This window comes from Piliocolobus tephrosceles, chromosome 3 (genome assembly GCF_002776525.5).
Source record: "Piliocolobus tephrosceles isolate RC106 chromosome 3, ASM277652v3, whole genome shotgun sequence".
Classification (NCBI taxonomy): Eukaryota; Metazoa; Chordata; class Mammalia; order Primates; family Cercopithecidae; genus Piliocolobus; species Piliocolobus tephrosceles.
Genome location: NC_045436.1, coordinates 79,052,110 through 79,074,945, shown reverse-complemented (window position 1 = coordinate 79,074,945; position 22,836 = coordinate 79,052,110). Strand labels below are relative to the sequence as shown.

At 37.2% G+C, this 22,836-nt stretch overlaps 1 protein-coding gene across 1 annotated transcript; it reads left to right on the top strand.

The window, feature by feature from the left end:
* Positions 1–1,296: 1,296 nt before the first annotated feature.
* On the top strand, positions 1,297–22,570 carry LOC111547998 (alcohol dehydrogenase 1C). Its single transcript, XM_023220154.2, has 9 exons — positions 1,297–1,518; positions 5,075–5,176; positions 5,787–5,925; positions 7,671–7,758; positions 7,856–8,075; positions 16,004–16,264; positions 18,297–18,432; positions 19,298–19,436; positions 22,270–22,570. The coding sequence occupies exons 1-9, from the start codon at positions 1,501–1,503 to the stop codon at positions 22,292–22,294; spliced, it is 1,128 nt and encodes a 375-aa protein (XP_023075922.1). The 5' UTR covers positions 1,297–1,500; the 3' UTR covers positions 22,295–22,570.
* The last annotated feature ends 266 nt before the right edge of the window (positions 22,571–22,836 follow it).

Sequence of the window (22,836 nt, the reverse complement as noted above, 5' to 3'; positions counted from 1 at the left end):
CTGGGCTTCTGGGTCAGGTGGGGACTTGGAGAACTTTTCTGTCTAGTTAAAGGATTGTAAACACACCAATCAGTGTTCTGTGTCTAGCTAAAGGTTTATAAACGCACCAATCAGCACTCTGTAAAAATGGACCAATCAGCACTCTGTAAAATGGACTAATCAGCAGGAGGTGGGTGGGGCCAAATAAGGGAATAAAAGCAGTCACCTGAGCCAGCAGCAGCAACCCACTGGCATCCCCTTCCTTGCTGTGGAAGCTTTGTTCTTTTGTTCTTCACAATAAATCTTGCTGCTGCTCACTCTTTGGGTCTGCACTACCTTTATGAGCTGTAACACTCACTGCAAAGGTCTGTGGCTTCACTCCTGAAGCCAGTGAGACCATGAACCCACCAGGAGGAACAAACAACTCTGGATGCACCACCTTTAAGAGCTGTAACACTCACTGCGAAGGTCTGTGGCTTCACTCCTGAAGTCAGCGAGACCACGAACCCACCAGAAGGAATAAACTCTGGACACATCTGAACATCTGAAGGAAAAACTCTGGACACACCATCTTTAAGAACTGTAACACTCTGCAAGGGTCCGCGCCTTCCTTCTTGAAATCAGCGAGACCAAGAACCCACCAGAGGGAACCCATTCTGGACACACTACTATTCATTCTCACCTTAAAGACAAGGAAACTGAGGCAAAGAATAGTCAACTAATAAGTCCAAGTATACAGAGCTAATAAGGAATAGTCTGCCGGATCCCAAAGGCTATGTCATAACCACTTCCCTATACTGCCTGTCAGCAGAGGTAAAAGTCATGTCTTATTCATCACTGCCACCCCACCAAACCCAGCTTAATGCCTGACACAGGGAGATGCTCAATCAATGCTGATTGTTATTGAGTGGAGTAGAAATGCAAGGCACAGTGAGCCCCTTTGCTGTGACTGATGGGGTGTCTGATTTTCTGCTATAAAGAGAAGGAGAGTGCTGTATCAAACACACTCCTCTGGCTCCTAGCTCTCTATGTTCCACTTCGTTTATCCAGTTTCCCTACTCCTCCTCCTTCCTGACTGCACCATGTGGATTCAAAATTGCAGCTTAGTGCAGACAAAGGGAAAACAGAACTCTGAATGAGCCCAAAGGGAAAACAGATCTCTGAATGACCCCTGTGAGTTTGAGAGAAAAGAAGCAGGAATTTGACCAGGAAGAGAGAAAGTGATTAAAATTTATCATTTTAACTTAATATTTAACCGAATGAAAGCAAAATCTTATCTGAAATTGGAAAAGTCAAGGTTTTGAGTGCTGGTTTAGTGCCCATTTCTTTATGATTTGATAGTCTGAGAAGAATATGATGGGTGTGGCTTAAAAACCTAAATCACGTGTAGTGTTGGAATTGGGTGTTATACGAGCAAACAAAATAAATACTTGTGCAATATACCTGCTTTGTGCACTCAAGCAGAGAAGAGATCCACAGGTACTCACCAGTCTCCTGTTCTGCAAAGAAGAGAGAATCAACATGAGCACGGCAGGAAAAGTAAGCAAAAAATATATTACTGTTGGTAATATATTCTCTTTAATATAGCAAATAAAGGAATACAGTATCTGATGAATAATTTAAAATTCATATCTAAATTAGAAATGATACACTGAAATATGATATGCAATATATGCTATAACATATAATGTATACTGAACTACAGTGGAAATAAGCTATTCCTAAACACCTTCAAAAAGAATATATAGAATCTGTATCTAATAAGTCTTTATTTCCTACATTAAATAAATTTGCAGTAAAGTGATAGTTTATTCCAAGCTAATCATGACTGATTTGTAAATCTAAAGTTAGAAAAGTCTTTAATCAGAAGTTATCTTTATATTAAGAAACCATAATTTAAATGTGTTATTATTTGTGTTCATATTTTTTGTCAACACAAGAAAGTTAAGTCTGACATAACTTTTATGAGAGGAATTTGATTCAGAAAATTTTGAAATATCCTTTTAACCTTACTATAAAATGTCTTACGAAATACTCATTGATCTCACAGCATTAGAATCATCAAGGTTAAGCAAGACATCACATGCCAATTCCATTTAAAGGGGGCCCGTTATGACATGATTCAGGCAATTTCCACAGAAATCTTATGGAACAGTGTCTCCCCTATATAAAAGTCAATATGATCTTACAGAAAAATAATAATACAATTTGAATCACTTATTAGCACTCAGAACACAAATATTTGTTTTTTTTCTTCTATAAATTTATATTTATTTTTTCAATGTGTTTACAGGTGCACAGAAATGCATGTCATCATTCAATATAATCAACTGGTATTTTTAATTGCCTAATTAAAAAAAACCTGTGTAACTATTTCCAGCCATTTGTTGTGTTAGGAGTGCATCACACAGTAAAATATCTCACTATGATAATTTAGTTTAAAGGTTCTGTGGCTTATCTCTATGCTGTGCGACAAAACAGGCTCATATCAATAAGACTGGTTGGAAATCACATGAGTGGCCCATTGGTACTGTTCTTACACCACTTCACTTTGCTTCATTTTCATTCATTGTTGATTAATATTTACATTCCTCATAGAAAATAATTAGAAAAAAGAAAATTTAAATTTACCATTTACCAAACTCAACTTAAAAGAAATAATGAGTTCATAGAGCAAAAGTATAAACCAATCATATCAATAAAAATTATAACTGATGAAATAGATAATCCTCCCCTCTTGAGTGCAACATCAATAACTTAGCTTTTTGACAGCATTGCATTTATGTTTACGTGTCCCACATTTTATTTTCTTCAAATCCTAAATTGTGACAGTACTAATGTCTATTTCATAAGTCAGTTGTGAGAATTCAATAAATTAATAGTGAAAAACACTCAGAATAGTACGTGGTAAATAAAAGTAAGTCAATAAATATTAGCCACTATTATTATTGTTGCTATTTAACTTTTTGATATTTACTATCACGGAGTACTGAAAATGTGAGGCTAGATTAATTTTTTTGTTTCTTTGTTTGGAGACAGAGTATCTTTCTATTGCCCAGGCTGGAGTGCAGTGGGGTGATCTCAGCTCATTGCAACCTCTGCCTCCCGGGTTCAAGTGATTTCTCCTGCCTCAGCCTCCCAAGTAGCTGGGATTACAGGCGCACCCCGCCATGCTTGGCTAATTTTAGCATTTTTAGTAAGACGGGGTTTCACCATGTTGGTCAGTCTGGTCTCCAACTCCTGACTTCAGGTGATCCACCCACCTCGGCCTGCCAAAGTGCTGGGATTAAAGGCGTGAGCAACCGCGCCCGGCCTGATCTTTATTCTCTGGACAACCAGCTTTGAGACTTCAGGAAAATTATTCAATCACTGAGTCAGTTGATCTTCAATTATTTCAGATGTAGTAAGACCAATAAATCAATGGTACTGTCCTGGTAGCATCCTTTTTAGGTTTAAAAGTAATACATGTTGTTTATAACAGCACAATTTGCAATTGCAAAAATATGGAACCATCCTAAATGCCCATCAACTAACGAGTGGATAAAGAGAATGTAATATGTGTACACCATGAAATACTACTCAGCCATAAAATGGAACAAAATAATGGCCTTTGCAGCCACTTGGATGAAGCTGGAGGTCATTATTTTAAGTGAAGTAACTCAGGAATGGAAAACCAAGTACCATATGGTCTTACTTATAAGTGGGAGCTAAGCTATGAGGAAGCAAAGGCATAAGAATGATATAGTGGACTTTGGTTAGGGATAAAAGACTACACATTGGGTACAGTGTACACTGCTCGGGTGACAGGTGCAGCAAATCTCAGAAATCACCACTAAAGAACTTATCCATGTAATCAAAAACCACTTGCATACCAAAAACTATTGAAATTAAAAATAAATAAATTTTAAAAATAAAAATAATGCATGTAACTCACTCAGCACAAGCCACAATGCACCTGTCACATCACAGGCACCTGACAATCAGGAACTCTAATATAACTTCTAATAAAGTTACTATTAGAACTTTATTTCCAAGTATTCTGATATTTATTTTGGCATGGACCACATTGAAAATCCTGCAAAGTTGAAGGATTTGACAAATGAATAATGAAAATGAATTGGCAGAAGATGAAATTTCAATTTTTATTATATTTGCAATTATGTTGATTCTATATAGAAAGAAATTTGTGAATTGTACATGATTTACCACAACAAAGATGGGTTTTACAGTACACTGATAAGCACTGGAAATATGCTTTTATTTTATTTATTTTAAAAAAATCAGCTTTTATTTTTAAGGACATCTGTGGATAAGCTTGCTAGCTAGAAACTCAAATACACAGTTTCTCCAGTTTTTAAATATATATGTGTGGTCTGAATGCACACACACACACACACACACACACACACACACAAACACACATGCATACCACCAACTCTAACCTCTGTAATTTTGGGCTCAAATCTAAGCTGGAAGGAGTCTCCGCACATAAATTAGATGACAAAACAGGCTACTAAATCTAAGTTTCAAATGGGTGTTGAGACAAGTTACACACAGAAGTGGAGAGAGAAAATTAAAAGAGGGCAATAGGCAAATAGAAAGAGAAAGAGACATCATCCTAAGCAGGAAGGTAAATGTATAACTGTTCTTATGGAGTCAGATCCTTTTGGCCTAAGCAGAAAATTGAGCAATAAAGCAGTGTATTTTGGACAGACACTGACTCTGTCAGCAAAAGTAAAGGTGACTTAGAACATGTGCCAGCCAATAGTTGTGGGTAAACACGTGTTTTCAGGACAGTTTTAGAAAATAATCAGGATTAAACATCTTTGGAGAAAAAAAAAAAGAATAGGCTAAATGAAGATATTCCATTTTATCTAAGTGCCTTATTGTACTTAACTGTTTTTCTTTCCTTATTTTATTACTTTTTAAAAAGATACTCTTACTCTCTTTATAAACCAGAGAACTTCATTTCTATGCAACACTTATTAGGTGCCAGACATGGAACTCAATGTTGCATGTACAAAGATGAAAAGACACAATTTCTGACTTCAAGAGTGGGAAAACACTGGTACCATGTCTCTGTTTGATTTTCTAGGTCATCAAATGCAAAGCAGCTGTGCTATGGGAGGTAAAGAAACCCTTTTCCATTGAGGAGGTGGAGGTTGCACCTCCTAAGGCTCATGAAGTTCGCATTAAGGTGAAATATTTTTTTCCATTTGTATTTAATTTTAAGTTTAAAAAATTCAGAAAATATTAAAAACAGAAACATCCAAAATCCACTAAGAGATTTTTTTTATAATTATCCAGAAAATAAAATTACATTTGTTGTCAAGGAAAGTAGAAATATAAATTGTTAAATCTTTTTAAAGTGAGCAAACAGTACATGAAGTATAATTCCAGTAAAATACAAAAAAATTTATAGATTTGTACAGAAGAAAATGCAAAGGGATATATATCAAGACTTCACAATCAATTTGTGTTAGATATTTTCTTGGTATTAATTTGCAATTTCTACTTCTTTTTCTTTTAACTATGCATTCTTCTATATTATACAAGACAAATATTTTAGGATCAATTATTTCACAGATTATTCTAAATTGTTAAATTCAAGGGAGAAAGATAGAGGAAGGTTTTAGGCTGGATAACCTTGGAGATAAACTGAATCTTTCATATTTGGGAATAGTAGGGATTATCAGCAAAACCCTTGAAAATATTTTAGAATAATAATTTTAGAAAATTGGGTTTGTTAAGTCCATCTGACACTCATAATCTTTTCCGAATCTAAACATCTTCTCTTTATTCTGTAGATGGTGGCTGCAGGAATCTGTCGTTCAGATGACCACGTGGTTAGTGGTACCCTAGTGACCCCTCTTCCTGCGATTTTAGGCCACGAGGCAGCCGGCATCGTGGAGAGTGTTGGAGAAGGGGTGACTACAGTCAAACCAGGTACAGGATTCACACTCAGGGAACATGCCTTGGTTCACCATCACAAGATTAGTCAGCCTGGATGAGGAAACCGAGGCAATGAAAGACAAAAGGGCTTGCACAAGGTCACAGGTCAGCAGGGACTTCAGGAGTTTCCTCCTTCCCTCTCTGCTTGCCTGACTCAAGCAGGTATGACTTCAGGCATGCATGTATTCTAACCTTCAACCATTATGCACTGACTATCTACTAGATTCCAGTCACTAGGTTAGAGCCTGGAGATATATGAGGATCAAAAAAGACAGTGCTTACCAATGTGGAATTCATAATCTAGTAACTTCCTTGTTAGTGTTGCTGAACACTGTCTTCTGTAAGGGTCCAAAAAACTAGAAATGGGAGGAGGGAAACAAATATAAGTATGGACATTGTTCTGTGCTGAGTTCACCAAATGGAGGCTACATGGCTGTGGCTGAATAAATATGACCTTTTCTTAGGTGACCTATGCAGCCCCTTCACCAATTTCCTCTTCCAACATGGTCTCTCTTCCTGAGCATGGAATCAATGAAACTGACTAGGTGAAAGGAAACCAAAGAAACATAGCAGGAGCCATCCACCATCAACAATGTCTGCCTTATTACCTTCAGCCATGCTTAAATGTGACTGGTTACAGATTACTAATCATTTTATCTTCAATACTTATTTTACCCTAATCTTATGTATTAATATAAATATTTCAGAGGTAAAGGATGAATAAGTAGGACATTTCCATACCATCATTTCTGTATAAACTTTACCTATAAAATATTATGCACCAATCATTTTTCTTGGTCTTATGAAATAGATAGCATAGGTGATTAAAAATAAAAATTATCTTTAACTCTAAAGAATCACTTTAGTCAGTAGATTAGACCTGTCCCCTTACCAAATACTAATTTAGACTGTGAACAGAAAATAATAAAATAAACTGTCCAATTTGAGTTTCAGCTCTTACTATTTCCTTTACTCAGAAATAAATTAATAACAAAATGACTGCCTATTTCTCACCCCTCCTCCCCACACCATAACAGTAAAAAAGGATAATTCACAAATTATCAGCTAAAAACATTTGGAAGTCAATTCTTATCCTAAAAGAAAGTGCCTAACTTATTGTGGAGGGTTGAAATTTTCAGACAAATTTCTATAATTCTTCTTTGTCCTATTTTTGTTCATTTTCCTCAAAAAAGAACTAAGATATTTTTAAAAACATTCATTTTATAATAAATATAAACCTAGTCACTTTGACAAGTCAAGACCTACTTTAAAAATCTCATTTTTATTGTAAATCAAACTCTTACAAAATACCAGATCTTCCCAACATGTACTGGGACTAAAATAGATGACTTTCAACTAAAATTTATATTTATAATTACAGTAAGAATATATAATTAAGATTTAATTAGACAAGGACTACATAAATTATATTTGCAAAGCCTCCAGGAGAAATTAGTGCACTGCGTAAAAGTTTATTAATACATTGGATGGAATTTTGTTAATCCATCTTGTTTCCCAAACTTGCATTTTCTCTTTAGGATTCTTCAGGCACTTGTAAACCCAAACTAAAAAACAAGGCCTTGGCAGGCAATGACAAATGACATAGCTGTGGGAATTAGACCCTATTTCTTAGAAACTATTCAGACACATGATTCTAATCTATACATGTGAGCTTTAAGGTTTTGCTGTATTAATTCCTCCATAGAAATTTAAGAAGAATTTGTTTTATTCCTCTCCAGGTGATAAAGTCATCCCGCTCTTTACTCCTCAGTGTGGAAAATGCAGAGTTTGTAAAAACCCAGAAGGCAACTACTGCTTGAAAAACGAGTAAGTTTCTGATGCTTTCTTTGCACAGATTTTGAGTTTGCACATTAGTTATGCTCCTGTCTCATGCCTTCATGTGTCTGTGTATTGCACTACCCAGTCTGAGCAATCCTCGGGGGACCCTGCAGGATGGCACCAGGAGGTTCACCTGCAGGGGGAAGCCCATTCACCACTTCGTTGGCACCAGCACCTTCTCCCAGTACACGGTGGTGGATGAGAATGCAGTGGCCAAAATTGATGCAGCCTCGCCCCTGGAGAAAGTCTGCCTCATTGGCTGTGGATTTTCGACTGGTTATGGGTCTGCAGTCAAAGCTGCCAAGGTAGGAATAACAATGGATGAGAAAACCGATTACACGCAGACTGTCAGGAACCAAAAGGGAAGCAATTTCTTGCAAGAATCAGAAATTAGTTTTATAGATTGGAAGTGTCGATTAAGAGTAGAAAAACAACCCAGAAAGAATTGAGAGCACATGCTAGAAATTTCACCAATTTATTGCAGATAACAAGTTGTTAAGAAAATATAAAGATGTCGTTTTCCACAATTTTTCTTCTGAATTTGCTATTTATGGGATCACAAAATTTTAGGTCTGAGAACTAACTCATGTAGTAATGCATTCAACAATTAGAGAGAACCTATACATGCCTCAGGCATCATAGGTTCTGTTGGGTTTTAAAAGCAAAAGTAAATGAAATGAAGCGTTTGCCCTTGAGGAACATCTAGTCTGTGGATCCTCTACTCCCAGAATTAGGATCAACAGTAGAGTCCAAAACCTTACCTGATGCACTTCCAAACCAACGCTCACCCACTCTGTGGATTCTTAGAAGGAAAGTAATGAAGGTTCAGTGATGCGTAATTCACTCATTATGACATTTCACTGCTAAAACTATCTTCCCTGACGTGAACGTACACATATATTTTAGAAGTGATAAATTTCAAGCAGAAATTCTTTAAAATCTCCTCCTCTGAGTAGTATGAAAATCTAATAGCATGCTTTATTTTATGAAACCTAAATCAATAGATAAAAAGATATTTGTCCAAAAACTCACTTCTGCTTAATATGAGAGCTAAGACTAAAATATCTTTCTCAAATCTCCTGCTGAATCTTAAATCGCAATCCATAATTATTAGCACTTTTAAACCACAGTCACAAACAAGCCTTGTATTTTTCTAAGTAAGGTAGAAAGTGGTGTTGTCCCTCATAGTATTGAATAACACTTGGTGAATGAATGAGTGAAATAGACAGCCTTAAGGGACTATAAGAATGAGATTATTTGGAACAGGAATAGCATGTTACCAAAACAAAAGCTGACTATGGGAGACTAGGTTTAATAAATAACTGCTAGCCAATTTAAACAATTTAGAGGACATCTTTTCCAAATTTCAGTGACTTTAGCACTTACTCCCTTGTTCAATTACCTCATCTATTTTAATGGGTAGTGTAAGTGAGCCTACCCAAGAAAAGAAGCTGAGGATACTCATAACAATAGATTTTATTTGGGGGGGGCACACCTAAGATAGCCGAATAGGAACAGCTCCAGCCTCCAGCTCCCAGCGTGAGTGACACAGAAGACAGGTGATTTCTGAATTTTCAACTGAGGTACTGGGTTCATCTCACTGGTGAGTGCTGGACAATCGGTGCTGGTCAGCTGGTGCAGCCCGACCAGTGAGAGCTGAAGCAGGGTGAGCGCAAGGGGGAAGGGAATCCCTTTCCTAGCCAGGGGAACTGAGACACACAACACCTGGAAAATCGGTTAACTCCCACCCTAATACTGCTCTTTACCACGGGTCTTAGCAAATGGCACACCAGGAGATTATATCCCACACCTGGCCCGGAGGGTCCCATGCCCACAGAGCCTCCCTCATTGCTATCACAGCAGTCTGAGATCTAACTGCAAGGCAGCAGTGAGGCTGGGGGAGGGGCGCCCACCATTGCTGAGGCTTAAGTGGGTAAACAAAGCCACCAGCAAGCTCAAATTGGGTGGAGCCCACCACAGCTCAAGGAGGCCAGCCTGCCTCTGTAGACTCCTCCTCTGGGGACAGGGTATAGCTAAACAAACATAACAGAAACCTGGGCAGAGGTAAATGCCCCTGTCTGGCAGCTTTGAAGAGAGCGGTGGATCTCCCAGCATGGAGGTGGAGATCTGAGAACGGACAGACTGCCTGCTCAAGTGGGTCCCTGACCCCTGAGTAGCCTAACTGGGAGACATCCCCCACTAGGTGCAGACTGACACCTCACACCTCACACGGTGGGGTACACCCCTGAAACAAAGCTTCCAGAGCAAAAATCAGAGAGCAACACTCACTGTTCAGCAATATTCTGTCTTCTGCAGCCTCCGCTGCTGATACCCAGGCAAACAGGGTCTGGAGTGGACCTCAAGCAAACTCCAACAGACCTACAGCTGAGGGTCCTGACTGTTAGAAGGAAAACTAACAAACAGAAAGAACACCCACACCAAAACCCTATCAGTATGTCACCATCATCAAAGACCAAAGGCAGGTAAAACCGCAAAGATGGGGAAAAAGCACTGCAGAAAAGCTGGAAATTCAAAAAATCAGAGTGCATCTCCCCCTCCAAAGGAACACAGCTCATCACCAGCAACAGAACAAAGCTGGATGGAGAATGACTTTGACAAGCTGAGATAAGAAGGCTTCAGTCGATCAAACTTCTCAGAGCTAAAGGAGGAACTACGTAACCAGCGCAAAGAAACTAAAAACCTTGAAAAAAGAATGGATGAAAGAATAACTAGAATAGTCAATGCAGAGAAGACCTTAAAAGAACTGATAGAGATGAAAACCATAATACAAGAAATTGTGTATTTCAATTTGTTCAATTTCAAAACAAATGCACAAGCTTCAGTAACTGACTCGATCAACTGGAAGAAAGAGTATCAGTGATTGAAGATCAAATGAATGAAATGAAGTGAGAAGAGAAGTGTGGAGAAAAAAGAGTAAAAAGAAATGAACAAAGCCTCCAAGAAGTATGGGTTTATGTGAAAAGACCAAAACTACGTCTGATTGGTGTGCCTGAAAGTGACGGGGAAAATGGAACCAAGGAGGATATCATCCAGGAGAACTCCTCCAACCTAGTAAGGCAGGCCAACATCCAAATTCAGGAAACACAGAGAACTCCACAAAGATACTCCTCAAAAAGAGCAACTCCAAGACACGTAATTGTCAGATTCACCAAAGATGAAATGAAGGAAAAAAATGTTAACAGCAGCAGAGAGAAAGGTCAGGTTACACACAAAGGGAAGTCCATTAGACAAACAGCAGATCCTCGGCAGAAACTCTCCAACCCAGAATAGAGTGGGGGCCAATAGTCAACATTCTTAAAGAAAAGAATTTTCAACCCAGAATTTCATATCCAACCAAACTAAGTTTCATAAGTGAAGGAGAGATTTTGTCACCACCAGGCCTGACCTACAAGAGATCTTGAAGGAAGCACTAAACATGGAAAGGAACAACAGGTACCAGCCATTGCAAAAACATGTCAAAATGTAAAGTCCATCAATGCTAGGAAGAAACTGCATCAACTACCAAGCAAAATAACCAGCTAATATTATAATGACAGGATCAAGTTCACACATAACAATATTAACCTTAAATGTAAAAGGACTAAATGTTCCAATTAAAAGACACAGACTGGCAAATTGGATAAAGAGTCAAGACCCATCAGTTTGCTGTATTCAGGAAACCCATCTCACATGCAGAGACACACATAGGCTCAAAATAAAGGTATGGAGGAAGATCTACCAAGCAAATGGAAAACAAAAAAAAGCAGGGGTTCCAACCCTAGTCTCTGATAAAATAGACTTTAAACCAACAAAGATCAAAGGAGACAAAGAAGTCCATTACATAATGGTAAAGGGATGAATTCATCAGGAAGAGCTAACTATCCTAAATATATATGCATCCAATACAAGAGCACCCAGATTCATAAAGCAAGTCCTTAGAGACTTACAAAGAGACTTAGACTCCCATAAAATAATAAAAGGAGACTTTAACACCCCACTGTCAACATTAGACAGATCAACGAGACAGAAAGTTAACAAGGATATCCAGGAATTGAACTCAACTATGCACTAAGCAGACCTAATAGACATCTACAGAACTCTCCACCCCAAATCAACAGAATATACATTCTTCTCAGCACCACATCGCACTTATTCCAAAATTGACCACATAGTTGGAAGTAAAGCACTCCTCAGCAAATGTACAAGAACAGAAATTATAACAAACTGTCTCTCAGACCACAGTGCAATAAACTAGAACTCAAGACTAAGAAACTCATTCAAAATCGCACAACTACATATAAACTGAACAACCTGCTCCCGAATGACTACTGAGTACATAACGAAATGAAGGCAGAAATAAAGATGTTCTTTGAAACCAATGAGAACAAAGATACAACATACCAGAATCTCTGCGACACATTTAAAGGAGTGTGTAGAGGGAAATTTACAGCACTAAATGCCCACAAGAGAAAGCTGGAAAGATCTAAAATTGACACCCTAACATCACAATTAAAAGAACTAGAGAAGCAAGAGCAAACACATTCAAAAGCTAACAGAAGGCAAGAAATAACTAAGATCAGAGCAGAACTGAAGGAGATAGAGACACAAAAAACCCTCCAAAAAATCAATGAATCCAGGAGTTGGTTTTTTGAAAAGAGCAACAAAATTGATAGACCGCTAGCAAGACTAATAAAGAAGAAAAGAGAGAAGAATCAAAAAGACGCAATAAAAAATGATAAAGGGGATATCACCACTGACTGCACTTGAATACAAACTACCATCAGTGAATACTATAAACACCTCTACACAAATAAACTAGAAAACCTAGAAGAAATGGATAATTTCCTGGACACTTACATTCTCCCAAGACTAAACCAGGAAGAAGCTGAATCCTTGAATAGACCAACAGCAGGCTCTGAAATTGAGGCAATAATTAATAGCCTACCAACCAAAAAAAGTCCAGGACCAGAAGGATTCACAGCCAAATTCTACCAGCGGTACAAGGAGGAGCCGGTACCATTCCTTCGGAAACTATTCCAGTCAATAGAAAAAGAGGGAATCCTCCCCAACTCATTTTATGAGGCCAACATCATCCTGATACCAAAGCTTGGCAGAGACACAACAAAAAAAGAGAATTTTAGACGAATATCCCTGATAAACATCGATGCAAAAATCCTCAATAAAATACTGGCAAACTGAATCCAGCACCACATCAAAAAGCTTATCCACCATGATCATGTGGGCTTCATCCTTGGGATGCAAGGCTGGTTCAACATATGCAAATAAGTAAATGTAATCCAGCATATAAACAGAACCAAAGACAAAAACCACATGATTATCTCAATAGATGCAGAAAAGGCCTTTGACAAAATTCAACAGCCCTTCATGCTAAAAACTCTCAATAAATTCAGTATTGATGGAACATATCTCAAAATAATAAGAGCTATTTATGACAAACCCACAGCCAATATCATACTGAATGGGCAAAAACTGGAAGCATTCCCTTTGAAAATTGGCACAAGACAGGGATGCCCTCTCTCACCACTCCTATTCAACACAGTGTTGGAAGTTCTGGCCAGGGCAATCAGGCAAGAGAAAGAAATAATGGGTATTCAGTTAGGAAAAGAAGAAATCAAATTGTCCCTTTTTGCAGATGACATGATTGTATATTTAGAAAACCCCACTGTCTCAGCCCAAAATCTCCTTAAGCTGATAAGCAACTTCAGCAAAGTCCCAGGATACAAAATCAATGTGCAAAAATCACAAGCATTCTTATACACCAGTAACAGATAAACAGAGAGCCAAATCATGAATGAATTCCCATTCACAGTAGCTTCAAAGAGAATAAAATACTTAGGAATCCAACTTACAAGGGATGTAAAGGACCTCTTCAAGGTGAACTACAAACCACTGCTCAGTGAAATAAAAGAGGACACAAACAAATGGAAGAACATACCATGCTCATGGATAGGGAGAATCAATATCGTGAAAATGGCCATACTGCCCAAGGTAATTTATAGATTCAATGCCATCCCCATTAAGCTACCAGTGACTTTCTTCACAGAATTGGAAAAAACTGCTTTAAAGTTCATATGGAACCAAAAAAGACCCTGCATTGCCAAGACCATTCTAAGCCAAAAGAACAAAGCTGGAGGTATAATGCTACCTGACTTCAAACTATACTACAAGGCTACAGTAACCAAAACAGCATGGTACTGGTAAAACAGAGATATAGACCAATGGAACAGAAAAGAGTCCTCAGAAATAATACCACACATCTACAGCCATCTGATCTTTGACAAACCTGACAAAAACAAGAAATGGGGAAAGGATTCCCTATTTAATAAAAGGTGCTGGGAAAATTGGCTAGCCATAAGTAGAAAGCTGAAACTGGATCCTTTCCTTACTCCTTATACGAAAATTAATTCAAGATGGATCAGAGACTTAAATGTTAGACCTAATACCATAAAAACCCTAGAAGAAATCCTAGATAATACCATCCAGGACATAGGCATGGGCAAAGACTTCATGTCTAAAACACCAAAAGCAATGGCAACAAAAGCCAAAATTGACAAATGGGATCTAATTAAACTAAAGAGCTTCTGCACAGCAAAAGAAACTACCATCAGAGTGAACAGGCAACCTACAGAATGGGAGAAAATTTTTGCAATCTACTCATCTGACAAAGGGCTAATATCCAGAACCTATAAAGAACTCAATCAAATTTACAAGAAATAAACAACCCCATCAAAAAGTGGGCAAAGGATATGAACAGACACTTCTCAAAAGAAGACATTCATACAGCCAACAGACACATGAAAAAATGATCATCATTACTCGCCATCAGAGAAATGCAAATCAAAACCACAATGAGATACCATCTCACACCAGTTAGAATGGCGATCATTAAAAAGTCAGGAAACAACAGGTGCTGGAGAGGATGTGGAGAAATAGGAACACTTCTACACTGTTGGTGAGACTGTAAACTAGTTCAGCCATTGTGGAAAACAGTGTGGTGATTCCTCAAGGATCTAGAACTAGAAATACCATTTGACCCAGCCATCCCACTACTGGGTATATACCCAAAGGATTATAAATCATGCTGCTATAAAGACACATACACACGTATGTTTATTGCGGCACTATTCACAATAGCAAAGACTTGGAATCAACCCAAATGTCCATCAGTGACAGACTGGATTAAGAAAATGTGGCACATATACACCATGGAATACTATGCAGCCATAAAAAAGGATTAGTTCGTGTCCTTTGTAGGGACATGGATGCAGCTGGAAACCATCATTCTTAGCAAACTATTGCAAGAACAGAAAACCAAACACTGCATGTTCTCACTCATAGGTGGGAATTGAACAATGAGATCACTTGGACACAGGAAGGGGAGCATCACACACTGGGTCCTATTGTGGGGAGGGGGTAGGGAGGAGGTATAGCATTAGGAGGTATACCTAATGTAAATGACGAGTTAATGGGTGCAGCACACCAACATGGCACATGTATACATATGTAACAAACCTGCACGTTGTGCACATGTACCCTAGAACTTAATGTATAATAAAAAATAGATTTTATTTATTATTAAAATATAGACTAATGTTTCATTGTTGTGTTGTTCATAAGTATATTTTTTAAAGCAGGGATATACTGGTCACGACTACTGAACAAAAATGTACATAGGAGTTTAAGAGTTTAAGTGGAATATTTTTGAGAGTTTAAGTAGAATATTTTTCGGTCTCCTGGTGTAGCCTTTTCCACTTATTTTATTTTCCAAATATTGCCTTGGTGTATGTATGAGATACTGAAGTTGGTTATTAAGGGATTTCAGCAATCGAGAGTCCCTACAAGATTGTAATCACTGCCATCTGGATCTCAAAGATCATCCGGTCCTCCTGTTCCCAGTCTGACCCATTGGAGTCCCCTGGGGACTGAGTTCCACCTGCAGAGATTCTCATTTAATTGGCATGGTCTATGACCTGAACTGCGGGATGTTTTTAAAGCTCCCCAGATGAATTTAATATGCAGCAGTTTCAGAACCACTAAATTGATTCATCCCCTTGAATTTAAACATGAAGCATCTCAAGCCAAAACAGGTTTCGATAACATATTGAACAGAAGAGTCTGAGTAGTTCTTGTTAACACACAAGACATGGCACTTTATAAAGCTTAAGCAATTTCTAACAAACATAATTCATTTTTGCATTTTCTGAAAACATAGGTCACCCCAGGCTCTACCTGTGCTGTGTTTGGCCTGGGAGGGGTCGGCCTATCTGCTGTTATGGGCTGTAAAGCAGCTGGAGCAGCCAGAATCATTGCGGTGGACATCAATAAGGACAAATTTGCAAAGGCCAAAGAGTTGGGTGCCACTGAATGCATCAACCCTCAAGACTACAAGAAACCCATCCAGGAGGTGCTAAAGGAAATGACTGATGGAGGTGTGGATTTTTCGTTTGAAGTCATCGGTCGGCTTGACACCATGGTGTGTACCATGACGTGCCCTGAGATTTCTGCCTCTGCAACCTGGAGGATGCATTTAGGCAGTATGATATATGTATTATGTATAAAGGATATGGTTAATTATGAATGGAAATTTCCCATCATCTTTTTGTGACCTGGCTTGTTTAATTTATTGTTATGAGAAATCTTCCATTCGATCAGCTACTCTTGAGAAAAGAAAAAAGGCTTTTCTTAACACAGTCACTACAGATATAGTTTATTAATTTTTAGTTTAAAATGCAAACATATATAAATAATACAAATCCTTTTCTCAAATTAAAAATTAAGAAGTTTTTTAAATACTCTTAACAAAAATATTTTAACAATTTTGTATACGCTCTTAATGAATTACAAACTTTTTTACGTAGTATTCTTCGGTCAAAAGAAATGAGCAATTTTAGACCAACTATTATCTTATTAACAGAAAATACACCCTAAGGAAAGTGACTGCTTTAATGCATTGCTATATTTTATCACAGAAGCTGGACAGTGCCTGGCACAAAACTAGTACCCAATACTACTTGGACTGAATACTTTAAAAAGTCAACAGATTTTATGACCTGCAAAAGTTAAGTGCTACATATCTCATGGCATCTTTTATGAAACACATGAGACAATGCATGTAAAATACTTTGCACAGTACAACCCATCATGTGGTAAGCTCCCAATAAATGTCAGCTGTCCATCCACCCCCACTTTTTTTTTTTTTGAGACAGGGTCTCACTCTGTCACACAGGCTGGAGTGCAGTGATATTTTTATAGCTCACCGCAGCCCTAACCTCCTGGGCTTAAGCGAGTCTCCTACCTCAGCCTCCAAAAACGCTGAGTATAGACATGAGCAACCATGCTGAGCCTCAGTTGGCATTATTGATATGAAATACTATTTCCAATCTTGCAGTGCTTACATCATCTTTGAATTATTATATTATATCACTTTCAAACAGTTACAAATACCAAAGGCAATGGGAAACACATCTCTACTATATTTCACCTATCCAGAATTCTCTAGAATCCTACTGAAAAAGTCTCTAGAAACCAACAAGCTTCCATTGCTGAGGTTTTCTAGAAGGTCCAGCAGTGTGGGTAACAGGGAGCAGCACCCTGAGATCAAAGTTCCCACCAGCCTTGACCTGGAACAAACGCCACAGAGGAATAAAGTGTCAAGAGAATCCAGTGTTTTCCAGGTCTATAGCTTTTCTCCTTGTGCTCTTTTTCTATATCTCTCTCCATTTTCTCACGTGGAACTGGAGTGTACCTTATCTCAGGACACCAAATTTCTGACAGCCACATGTTCTGAGGATGTGTGGTCTCCCAAAGGTCAGAATCCAAAATCAAAGAACTTATCATTATATACCTAGAGGGATCCTAAACCATTTTCTAACTACAGAACACATTCCAAAAGCTGACTGGAAAAGATATTCTGAACTGTCTTTTGAGGTTCCCAAATAATAAATGTAATTTAATGCAAAACCAATATATATTTGGGGAGGTAAAAACATTGTTTAAAACATGTCCACTTGAGAAATGGAGAGTAGAATAGGAATCTGTTAAAAAGGGAGTCTATTAAGTGGACAAGAGACTAATTTTGGTGATATACTCATTTATCTTGTTCACCATCAAAATATCGGATTGAAAGTACTGGGTTCAAAATACCTATGAAATAAATCAATGAAAAATGAACCAACTCACAGATTGCCTAAGAATGATGTACACTTGTACAAGGAACAGGCCTTAAAATGTTTGTAATGATGTTTGCCTCTTTATTCCTTTATTAGGAAGAACTAAGTGCACACCAGTTTATTCATCCATGCTTTCATTCAAAAACCATTTTCTGGGTATTTCCTACATCCACAGCACTATCCTATACAAATAAAAGGGGAATGAAGGAGCAAAAGACATGATCTCTTCCCTCTACACAGTCACAATCCCGCTAAGCCTATTACATGATATTGTGCATTATGAGTAGGAACTATGTCACTCCACATTAAGGATGCTAAGTATTCACTTTATTCCAGATGGCTTCCCTGTTATGTTGTCATGAGGCATGTGGCACAAGTGTCATCGTAGGGGTACCTCCCGATTCCCAGAACCTCTCAATAAACCCTATGCTGCTACTGACTGGACGTACCTGGAAAGGAGCTATTTTTGGAGGTATGTAGTTAGGCTTCAGAGCCAAATTCTCATTAACCTAAGAATTTCTCTCCTTTTATGAGTGATAAGGCAAGGTTTTGAAAAGCAATGAAATTAAAAATAAATTAAAGTTTATTTTCTATCTATAGTCTCCAATAATGCAGAACTTGTCTTTTTTTTTTTTTTTTTTTTTGGAGATGAAGTCTTGCTCTGTCACACAAGGTGGAGTGCAGTGGCACAATCTTGACTCACTGCAACCTCCACCTCATAGGTTCAAGTGATTCTCCTATCTTAGCCTCCAGAGTAGCTGGAGTACACCACTGTGCCCAGGTAATTTTTTTTTTTTTTTTTTTTTGTAGAGGTGAGGTTTCACTATGCTGGCCACGCTGGTCTCGAACTCTTGACCTCAAATGAGTTGCCCACCTTGGCCTCCCAATGTGCTCATGCTGGGATTATAGGCATGACCCACCATGCCCAGCCCCAAGATAGACTTTTCTGATGTCACTATCAACCAGGACTTTCATCTCCACCTCTTTTTGTACTTGTGACTGCATAAGGCAAGGACATTTCTAGTAGGCGGTGGAAATCTATAACGATAAATCATCTCTACACAGAAATCTAGACAACTAATAAATTTGCTCCTTAACCTGGGGTATAACATCTGTCCTATAATTTCTCTGTGAGAGAGAGAATAAGTAAGGACCCTTGTTTATCTGTGATTTTTTTTTAAGTCAAAGCACTGTAAAAGCATATTGAAGTACTCTATCTCTTATTATCCTCAGTTATAGCAGTACCTTTTCTAAACTTGTATTTATTTGGAAAATCTTCTCTTCAGTTCTCCTACTTACCTTGGTTGAATCTAACAATGATATTTTCTTCTTTTCAGGCTTTAAGAGTAAAGAATCTGTCCCCAAGCTTGTGTCTGACTTTATGGCTAAGAAGTTTTCACTGGATGCATTAATAACAAATGTCTTACCTTTTGAAAAAATAAATGAAGGATTTGACCTGCTTCGCTCTGGAAAGAGGTAGATTTTAAGCTGTTTTTTGTTGTTGATTTGCTTTGTATTCTACGGTATTGGGGTGTCTAGCAGAGAATGCAAACGTGGAAGGATGAGAAAAAATTAGAGTGCCTTGGTTTTCCTTTGCCAGTTCAATCTTTGCATGGAGCACATGTAAGGTAATACTGTGAGAAGCTAAAAACAGTTGCTTTACATTTCCTATTCTGCTGAAGTGAAATTAGGTTGATTACAGCATATCTGAATGATCAGAGTCACTCAACCTTCTTTAAAAAAGAACGCTCACCTTGGCCCCCACCCCCCCAAAAAATAAGTTTAAACAACCATAATTATAACATGGATTCACTGACACCTCTGCCTGTCATCTAAATAAGTGTGACATCTAATGGTTGTATATTAAAATTATTTTCAGGACATCCTCAGCATATTCATCATGGGAGTAGGTGGAATTACATTAGGATTGATTTCTAAGTAGATATTACTAGATTTTCCTTTTTCTTTTCTTTTTTCTTTCTTTCTTTCTTTCTTTTCTTTTTTTTTTTTTTTTTTTTTGCAGTTTAGAAAAAAATTTTACAAAGAAAAGTTGTTGTAAAAGAGAAGGGTACTAAACCCTATTTTAAATGTTTGTCTTACATTTTCTCCAAGTCTTAGAAAAATAAGCCAATTCTATTTCCTATCTCTAACATTTACACTTACAATCACCTAATATAATGAACTTTGTCACATGCATGTATATGAAGCATAACTGGAAACAGGCAGTTATATCTAACCTCTGCCTTCTAGCTCCAGAGTCTGAGATTTTTCTACTATTCAACATTTATTTTCATGAGGTTTTCAACTTTAAGTAGTGTTTCTTTGGCACTCACAAAACTATCATACTAGACAATTTATCTGACAAATATTCTTGAGTAAGGAAAGAAACTAGCACCCACAGAGCACCGGCTGTTCTACTAAGTGTCTTACCTGCATCTTCTCATGTGATTCGCAAACAATGCTCAGTGTCAGTCTCTATCTCACTATCTTAGAGAAGAGAAAACTAAGAAGCAGAGAAGGCATGACTTGGTCAAAATCATCAGGTGGTAAGAAGAGGAGCCAGAATTCGAAGGAAGATCTTGTTAGCAAATCTATTCACTTTCTATTTAATCACACCGCCCCTCAAGAGTGCGCATATATATATATATATATATAGAAAACAGTATTCATCAAAGGTTAATTATCACTGTCAACATTATTATCATTGACATCATCATTATCATCATAGAATTAATAAGATGATGGCAAATAGAGATGACCAAAACCAGAGGACAGTGGTGAGCAACAAAAGAAGTCATGAAGCATGCCTAAATTCATTTTACAAGAATATCATATAGTAATATGCATATGTAAATAAAATAAATCTTATCAGTAAGCAAAGATTGAAAATTGTGATAATCAATATTGGTAAGAGTAAGGTGACTCGGGCACTTGCATATACTTTCAATAGTAATTGATACATCCTTTTGGGAAAGCAATTTGGTAATTTGTTTCAGAAACCTCCAAAAAAACCTAGATCCTTTGTCCCAGCAATACCATTTCTAGAGATTTATTCTATAGAAATAATCAACTCAAACATACATATATGTTTAAGCATGTTTACTTGTTAGCTGTAATATCAATATTTAGAAACATTCAAAAAGTACAACATTAAGAATATGATTTAATAAATTCCAACCAACTGTTAGACATGAATAAAAGACTTCATTGGAAAATTCTCATAATGTAATTTTAAACTCATAAAATAAATCATATAAATTGTATTTATAAGATGATCCCCAATTTTCAAAAAAGACAGTAAACAGTAAAAAATGTATCTGTGTCTAGAAAATGTTGATAGGATTCCAGAAAACATTGACCATGATTACTCTGAGGTTGTAAGATTACAGATTTTTTTAACCAGCTTCTTCTGTCCTGTATTCTCTAAATTATGTGTATATATTTTTCTTATTATGTGTATATACATACACACCACACACATACACACACACACACTATATATATATATAAATTCTCAGTCTCAAAGATCATCTTTTCTTAAAAGTATTCAACAAAAGTTGGTTTATAGAAAGGGCATTAATTCTAATGTAAAGTGTACGTTTCTAATATTCACAAGAATGAAGTATCTTAGAATTAATACAAATCAACTTTATTCTCTACTTGTAAGAATCCTTAAACATCTCTGATTCAAAGATTAAACCTCCAGCATGGTCCTAACTTTATTAAATTATCAGTTCTTTCAGGCAAGGTATCTATCATCTTATAATTTGTGTAAATTTGTATTTGGGTTTGAATCCCAACATCCTATACTATATGCGTGACCAGAGCAAGTTACAAATCTTTCTAAGTCTCAGTTTTTATAATCTCTAAATGGAAATAATATGGAAACCAACTTCCTAGTGTCATTGTTTAGGTTGAGATTTAAGTGAAAAAAATGCATGAAGCATGTGACAAATAGCAAAAACTTATTACATGTTATTATCTATTATTGCTTTATATTCCTTATTTTACCAGGAATGTAGGCAAGCAAAAATGATTTTTTGAAGATGCTAGTGTAGAACTGAAATATAAATGACAGGCATATTCAGGAGGTTGTGAGTGAGCTTAAGATTGAGGAAAACACAAGAGAAAACCAAAAAACATGAACTTCCCTTTACTTGACTTGACCCAGATGCATAGGGATGGGAGTGGAGTGGCTGAGAACACAGACAGATTTTCACTAAGACACCTCAAATGCTCCTTGGACTCTCACATGGAAGCATGTGGGTTGTCTAAATGTTAACACAATGTCTCTTCTTTCCTATTGCAGTATCCGTACCATCCTGACCTTTTGAAACAATACAGATGCCTTTCCTTGTAGCAGTTTTCAGCCTCCTCTACCCTACATGATCTGGAGCAACAGCCGGGAAATCATTAATTCCTAGCAGAAATCATTAATTCTGTTCTTCAGAGATGTTAAAAATAAATTACACATGGGAGCTTTCCAAAGAAATTGAAATTGATGTGAAATTATTTGTCAAGCAAATGTTTAAAATCCAAATGAGAACTAAATAAAGTGTTGAACGTCAGCTGGGGAATTGAAGCCAATAAACCACCCTTCTTAACCATTCTACTGTGTCATCTTTGCCATTGAGGAAAAATATTTCCTGTGACTTCTTGCATTTTTGGTATCTTCATAATTTTCAGTCATTGAATCTGGTGGAGAGGAACGTTCCCTTGCTCTGAACATACACCTGCTGGACCACTGTGCTTGAAGTCTTCTAACTCTGTCTCAGTTTTCACTCTCGGCATTTTCCTTTTTTAAATAAAATGTACCAATTCCCTAGGCTGAAAACTACAGTATGGTAAAGAATAGACTCAAATTTACAAGTGAAGA

What these genes read in the sequence shown, in the direction of transcription:
- LOC111547998 (XM_023220154.2), top strand. An exon ending in GGTGACTACAGTCAAACCAG is followed by an intron (nt 5,926 to 7,670) that starts GTACAGGATTCA and finishes ATTCCTCTCCAG; the next exon opens with GTGATAAAGTCATCCCGCTC. An exon ending in CTGCAGTCAAAGCTGCCAAG is followed by an intron (nt 8,076 to 16,003) that starts GTAGGAATAACA and finishes CTGAAAACATAG; the next exon opens with GTCACCCCAGGCTCTACCTG.